Source organism: Malania oleifera, chromosome 3 (genome assembly GCF_029873635.1).
Source record: "Malania oleifera isolate guangnan ecotype guangnan chromosome 3, ASM2987363v1, whole genome shotgun sequence".
Classification (NCBI taxonomy): Eukaryota; Viridiplantae; Streptophyta; class Magnoliopsida; order Santalales; family Ximeniaceae; genus Malania; species Malania oleifera.
The window spans coordinates 92,869,438-92,876,809 of record NC_080419.1 but is presented as its reverse complement, the minus strand read 5'-3'; the positions used below and the strand labels follow the sequence as shown (position 1 = coordinate 92,876,809).

Below are 7,372 nucleotides of genomic sequence, written 5' to 3'. Positions count from 1 at the left end.
CTTAGCAATTTATAGAATAAACTATCATTGCATAGAATCCATAAAATATCATTAGATTTAAAATGGATTCTTTTTTTTTTTTTGGTGAAGTACACAACTTAGTGAATTCCTACTTTAATAACCTTATGTGGTATAAAATACTATAAAGTAGCAAAATCACTTATATAAGCCCTAGTAACTATTGCCCTTGAAATTGAAGTGATAGATTATGACTTAGAAAAATTAGGGTATTGAGCAAATTAGGATTTTAGTGAGAGCTGGTTTATATGATGATCGATAGCCTGAAAGTTCCATTTGAATGAACATTCATATATACACATATATGACCTATTTAGTTTGGAAAATATTTTTTATTTTTATTTTAATAATCTAAAAAAAATTATTACAAAGTTAGCTAATTTTTTATTTAATAAATGAATAATGATAAATAACTTTGACATTACTTGCTTGTAAAAATAAATTTATTTTTCAAATAATTTCTAAAAAATATGACCTTTTTTTTTTTTTCAAAATTTCAAATTTATATGAAAAGTTGGAAAACATCTTTTCAATATTATTTTATAAAAAAAAAAAATATTAACTCTTACTTTCCATATGAAAGCATGAAATTTGAATTTTGAACTTAATTTATATGGATTATGTATAGAATTGTTTTTTAAATCCATAAAAGTCCACATTCAAACCCAAAAATTCATGATTCTAAATATTACCTAACAAAAAATTTTAAAAATAAAAACATTTTAAAGATTAATTTAAAACAAAAATTATTTTACTCAATTTTCTATTTTCTATTTTTTAATATGAATATTGAAAATTTTAAAAATAAGCTAATTATTTTTAAATTTTTTTTAAAAAAATTAAAATTTTAAAAAACATAAAATATTTTTCTCCGTTCAAAACTAGTCCATATCATTCCCACAACCATTTTATCCTTTCTCAGAGCTCAAGCCAACAAGTAAACTCAATTTTTTTGTCTACACCAAAACAATTAATGCCTAATTCACTTGTGAAAAATATTTATTTTTCATTTCTAACTTTTTAAAAAATAATTACAAAAAAGCACCTTTTTGTCTAGTTTTTCAAATATGTATGGAAGAGTTGAAAAACATTTTTTTATTGCTCTTACATCTAATAAATCTTAAAAGAAAACAAGATAACATTTTTTTTTTTTTTTTGTAATTATATGAAGTTCTAAAAATAAAAGATGAACTATTTCCCACAATTAAACAACCCCTCAAGTTTGCCACACGAGAAAAAGATACTTAGGACACTACATGGCACAGAAGGTTCACATTTACCACATAATATAATGCTTTTTTCCAACATTTTTTTTTTTTTTTGGTCATTAGCTTGAGCACCTCTTTGGAAATTCATACGAAATGAACAGGGATAGGTCCCTGCTCTAAATTATTTGACTTCCAAAAGGATATAATCACAGAAATACATTAAGAAAAGAGCCTTGTATCAGTTCTTAGAGCCAGCATTTGAAGCTTGGAAACACCAAGGAAAACAAATGAAATGAAAATTTTAGGACATCTGCTTCTGTCTGTTTGCTTATCAAACCAAAACAAATGAGACAGAACTATTCTTTAGTCACCAAATTGGACCACAGCTGAGTTTTGAAAGAGTTCCTCAACTGCTGAATGTGTGATCTCAGGACAATAGAAAATCCTTAATGGAAGCATTGCTCCGTCACACCAATGTTACCTGGAAAATAAAACAACAAAAATGCTACCTGCAGCACTATGCTAGTAAATCAGATATAGACTGCCATGATACCTAACATGTAGCCAAACAATGAATCATTTCACAATTCAAGACAATTCAATAAATACATTATTCGAGACAAAAGTTCATAGCATTATATGTTACCTATAACCAAATAAGGAAAAAGAATCAAATTGAACTGCTTCTGCAACATGCACGGACTTAATCCAGTCAAAAACCTTTACAGAAACAAAATCTTTTAAATATTTTTTGTTCTGGACAATCAAGGACCGACTTTCAAGAGTCCAATGATAAAAGCATTAGATGGATATGAATGGAAACATAAAAGGAGTGAGGAAATTAAAGTTAAACTGTAAATGAACATAGCTGAAGTGTAGCCAATAAAAACAAAACAATGTAGAAAAACTGCGAGAGAGTAACAAGGAAAGTGAGGGGATGAAAGGAGGGTGTGGAGGAGGGGAAGGAGGAAGAGCAGAGGAAGTGTTATTGTTGTACCATCCCCTTTGCCCTTTGTCAAAAGCAGTCTCTTGTATTAGCTTACACTGTTGGTTTGTTGACTGAAGCCTTCAACACCCCCACTCCCCCTCTCTAATGAGGCTTACACGTGTAAGGATGCATTAATGAGGGCAAATGCTCTCGGTGAGAATAGAACCCAGGTGTTGCAATTGAGACTCTTACATCAAGTGTTTTCAGCTCTTGAACCAAAAGCTTAAGTTATTATTTATGGGCCAACAATGCACATCAAATCTCAAGAACTACAAATACAGACACTGTTAGAGGGAAGGAAAAAAAACCAGCTCTTTCTACATTCTAATTCATGTTTTCATCTCAAAACCCAATACTTTTCCCTATAAAGAAAGAAAAAGAAAAGCTTTTAAAATCATTTTCTAAACCTTCGATGAATACACTTGAAAAGACAAGGTTCATGAATGTCAACACAAATAGGGAACATTCCGGTTCAAGGAATAAGAACAGGATCACGAGATGTCACTCTAAAACACAGTAATTGGAATGTGTGATTACACTCCTACATTCAAGAAAGGATGTTCTGAAGTTTCAGAGATTTTCTTTGGTGAAGTAGATTACTACCAAAAATAAAATTATATTGTGAAGATGCTCCATTTTCACTGATAAAAAAAATGCCATATAACAAATATTTAAATAAAACTTTTGATTTCTAGATTTAGTTTCTAGGCGGAAATGCACCATGTTGGAAGTTGGAACATTTGTGCAAATCCTTGGCTTACTAGGGATGTTAAGTGTATTACTGTAACTATGGGTCCATCATTGCCTAGAATTACTTCAAGGTGGCAGGTACATATACATGATATTCCAATAAGTCCTAGTTCCAAGAAATATAAAAGATCTACTTACTAGGGGACTAACTAGGTCTCCGGGAAATAAGAAAACACAAACACACAAATACACATACACACATATGTATATGTATATAGGTACAAGAGATAGCACTTAATTCCCATAACTAAGGCCAATCCAGTGAGGCTCTAGACCTTACCTACCACTAGCTTGATTAGCATTACCCACTACTTGCACTGTAACGCCCCAACCTAGGTCTGTTAAGGAGCACTGCGTCTCTCCTCTTCCACCTAGACCAGACAACAGAGGGCAGACCTTATCGGACTAATGACTAGCCCCACAGACCAACACGTGTCTTTTTCAGTGTGTTTTTGTCCTCACTCACACACTTCTTGAAAAAACTTTCCAAAATGTCACCCATCTCAAAATTACTTCAAGTCAAACACGCTTAACTATGGAGTTCTTATGAGAAGGTTTTCGAGAAGAAATGTGCACCTTATTGATATGGATAGTAACATCTAATCCTTTTTAAGCATTTCTTCTACGAGGTATCACATTTTCCCCCACTTATAGAACGCAACGTTCTCGTTGTGAACTTACATTTCCAAACTCAAACGATGTGAATTTCATCACACTTTCGGCTGAGTAATTGTTCTGATACCAATTTGTAACGCCCCAACTTGAGTCAGCCTTGGAACACTGCGTCTCTTCTCCTACACCTGGACCAGACAACAGGGGGTGGACCTTATCGGACTAATGACTGATCCCACAGACCAACACGTGTATTTTTCAGTGTGTTTTTGTTCTCACTCACACACTTCCTGAGAAAACTTCCCAAAAGGTTACCCATCCTAAGATTACTCCAAACAAAACACACTTAACTGTGGAATTCTTATGCGAAAGCTCCTGGAAAGAAAGGTACACCTTGTTAATATGGATAGTAACATCTAATCATTTTTAAATCTTTCTTCCACAGGATATCACATGCACAGCTTAAACCAAAAGTAAGACGATTCATCACAACTAAATACACAATTATATGAAAGCAAGATGCCAGTTTTTCCATGTACCTTTCACTATATAAATATGTTTGTGTGTTTCTTTCTCACTAGGGCAATGAACTAACATTCTGAGCCAAAATCTGAAAAGCAATAGTATTCATAGTTCCAAATATTAGCATAACCCCTACCTGACTTGAATTTTGTATGGTGGATATCTATTCCAATAATTCTTGGCCCTTCATTGCAGATTCAGAGAAGGGAAATGCTAAGTTAGACGCTACTTACTGCAGCGCTTCATAAAGGTTAAAAAAAGGATTCTCAAAAAAAATGGACAGGGATGCACACTCGCATAGGGGGCATAGAGTGCTCATGAGACGAGCTCTCATGCCGCACAGCATAAATCCGCATGATTACCAAATAATGGACTGCATGGCAAACAACTAAATAACTATGCTCGTGTGTGCAATAACCCTCTCAGTCCATGAAAAATAAAGGACATGAATATATAGCCAACGAATATGTGGGAAAATAAAATAAAGAAACCAAAAGTAAAGGAAAATGATTAAAAAGGAAATCCTTTACAAATATTTCTCTTTGAACCTTCTGCCAAGCGCTTGACACATTTTACATTTCTGTACCATTCCATCAATTGATGGGAGACATCATTTGGGTGGCATGTAACAAAAGCCTCCAAAAAACGCTTCTCTTTCATCCTTAGGGCTGTCAATATTTCAGGCCCTTTAATTTGTGGAACAAGACCCATTTCCTCTATCTTTGCTGCAAGAAGAACTCGCGGTCGTAATATGGCCTCCAAATTTAACCACAGCAGATACGGATGATTGAGAACCACTTTTGCAGGTAGTTTCATTGTGCCCAAAACAAAAGTCATGTTCCTCTGCACCTTGTCCACAGATAGCGTCAATGTGAATGGAGATCGCCCAAAAAGGCCAAACACTTCATCGTCTGAAAATCCAAACTTCTCAAAGTTTGCCACCTTTTCACGTATTGTTTCGAGGCGCGAGACGGCAATGATGGAGACCACGTGTTTGTACATCTTGGAATCCATAGAAATTCCGGTCTTATGGATGTATTCCAGCTTCTCATCATCAAATGAGCTTCGCGAAATCAATGTGGGGCGAGACAAAAGCATGGAGATCAAGTCGTTTCTACCAACACCAACCTCCTCATACAGCGCAATGACAGGTTTAACTTTTTTGTGGATATCATAGGTGAGAATAGAGGGGTTTCTAATAATGGCTTTGATGAGCCTTTCGTTGGACCCAAAAAATTCCTGGAGATACTGTAGCCGCTCTTCAGACAAATCATGGATGCGGTAGGAGAGGAATCGAGGCCTGCAGTTAACAATTTTGACAAGCTCGGATGTGGTGAGGCCCAAATCCCGGAGAAATGCGAGTTTTGAATGAAGATTGGAAGGCCTGGCATTCCGTAACGAAGGCGATCGGCGGAAGATTTTCGAAATTTCGGACTCTGAGCAACCCCAATTCCTTAAAACCTCTGCTGCAGACTCCTTCGGACAATCGCCAACTTCTCCTGCTACTCTTTCGATATTTGGTTCGTATAAGGAGCAGAAGACTCTATTAGCAGTGGCGATTGGGCAAAATATGAAATTTTTTGAAACTAGGGCTTCCGAGAGGAAGAATAAGTTCCGAGAGGCAGAGAATAGCATGCGCAATCCAATTGAAGCATTTGATTTGGCTTTCATATTATTATCTTGCAATTTTGTGAATAAAAGAAGAATGTGTCCTTCGCTGTTACGAAGATCTCAAGATTGGCTGCGGGGAAGGGTTGAAGTAGTCATTGATTGGGTGAAGGTTGGTTTGTAATTGTATCTAACAGAATTCAGATGATGTTGGAGAGGTAGAATCAATATCATGAAAAATAGCACTGCTACCATTTAAATGCAATTATGCGAGAGAGAGAGAGAGAGAGAGAGAGAGAGAGAGAGAGAGAGAGAGCCTGACCTGAACTGCTGTAGCGATGAGCGCCGGAAGCCGGCTGAAAGCGCAGCAAAATAAATCATGTTCTAATTTTTACAATCTCTAACATATTCGAACACAAATTTTTCTAGTGCAAATTTTATATTAGTGGTTGAGAATTCTACATGTAAATTTGTGCCATATAAAAAAAATTAAGTTGATTATACATGTTGCACCTAAGACTAAATAAATTTAAACTTTTTGATCAAGTTGGTACTCATTCATATGTATGAAGCCATTTATGAACTTCTCGTGTTAGCAAGTGGTATCAAAGTCATTGTCATTGGTGAGACATTTTCCTAAGTGCTAGCAACTTGTGTTTTTTATGATCATTTGCATATCTTTGGATGTAAGACATTTGTGCATATTCCCAAATATGAGAGTTATAAGCTAGATAAGTTTGGCTATAGGTTGTATGATCCATCTCAGAAGAAACTTGTGAGAAGCCAATATGTGTGTTTGGAGATCAGTAATGACATGAAGTTAGTTCTTAGAGATGTAAAACATATTCCTAACATCTGTTTGAACTTATTTTCTGTAGGTAAACTTGAAAACCTTCTGGTGTGAGAAAGGAAAAACTATGGGACCATAGTTCACTCAAACAATTCCACTATCAACAATTACGGAAATACATGAGTATTCTCAAGTCTCAACTAAAGACATATAATCAATAATCTTCAAGAAATACAATTCTTTGGTATAAATTAATTTCTACATGAGTTAAAGAAAGATCACACAAAAATAGATGCTACTAATTATTCATAATGAAGATTCACGTGTTATGAACATCCCTGTAAAATTTCAACTCAATTGGACCACAAACACTCGTTAATCGAAGCAATTGATTAAGATTGGATAGAAAATTCATATTCTCTCTCTCTCTCTCTCTCTCTCTCTCTCTCTCTCTCTCTCTCTCTCTCTGTGGCGGCTGCTCTTTTTTCTTTTCTGATTGTTCACATCTCTTTACAGCATCAAAGGATAGGGTTATTAACCCTATTCTCCCAAATGGGTCTCTCCATACATGGGCTAGTATGGGACAAGTTTCTCCCAATAAAGTGGCATTAAAGCCATTATATAGCGACCCGAATTTTATGCAGTGGAAGACCTCAAATACAAATTATACCAGAGTGCTAAAAACTTTTATTACAGCAATATGTCCAATAATAAAATTAATATCCTTAAAAATTATAAAACATTAAAAATAATACAAATTTAATATTTAATCTAAAGTGTTCCTTCTAATCTCACTCACGCTTCTATTACGCTACTCAGGTTTCGACTATGCTCCTCAAGGTATATGAAATATTTGATAAAAATTGGGGTGAAACA

The 7,372-nt window shown here is 34.8% G+C and overlaps 1 protein-coding gene across 6 annotated transcripts; it reads right to left on the bottom strand.

Annotated features, from left to right (window-relative positions):
* Positions 1-1,373: 1,373 nt before the first annotated feature.
* On the bottom strand, positions 1,374-6,117 carry LOC131152155 (uncharacterized). Of its 6 annotated transcripts, none has more exons than XR_009135858.1 (3): positions 6,029-6,113; positions 1,873-1,946; positions 1,374-1,735 (listed from the first exon to the last, which is right to left on the bottom strand). XR_009135858.1 is itself a non-coding variant. In XM_058103840.1 (2 exons), exon 2 carries the CDS (start codon positions 5,767-5,769, stop codon positions 4,609-4,611), a length of 1,161 nt encoding a protein of 386 aa, XP_057959823.1. In that variant the 5' UTR covers positions 5,770-5,839; positions 6,029-6,113; the 3' UTR covers positions 4,581-4,608. The 6 variants fall into 6 exon arrangements, 1 of the variants encoding a protein (XP_057959823.1); XR_009135859.1 differs by having other exon boundaries at positions 1,374-1,779; positions 6,029-6,080; XR_009135856.1 differs by lacking the exon at positions 1,873-1,946 and having other exon boundaries at positions 6,029-6,117.
* Positions 6,118-7,372: the final 1,255 nt, after the last annotated feature.

Bases quoted from the DNA above. Each gene is read 5' to 3' on its own strand.
- LOC131152155 (XM_058103840.1), bottom strand. From the start codon at position 5,769: ATGAAAGCCAAATCAAATGCTTCAATTGGATTGCGCATGCTATTCTCT.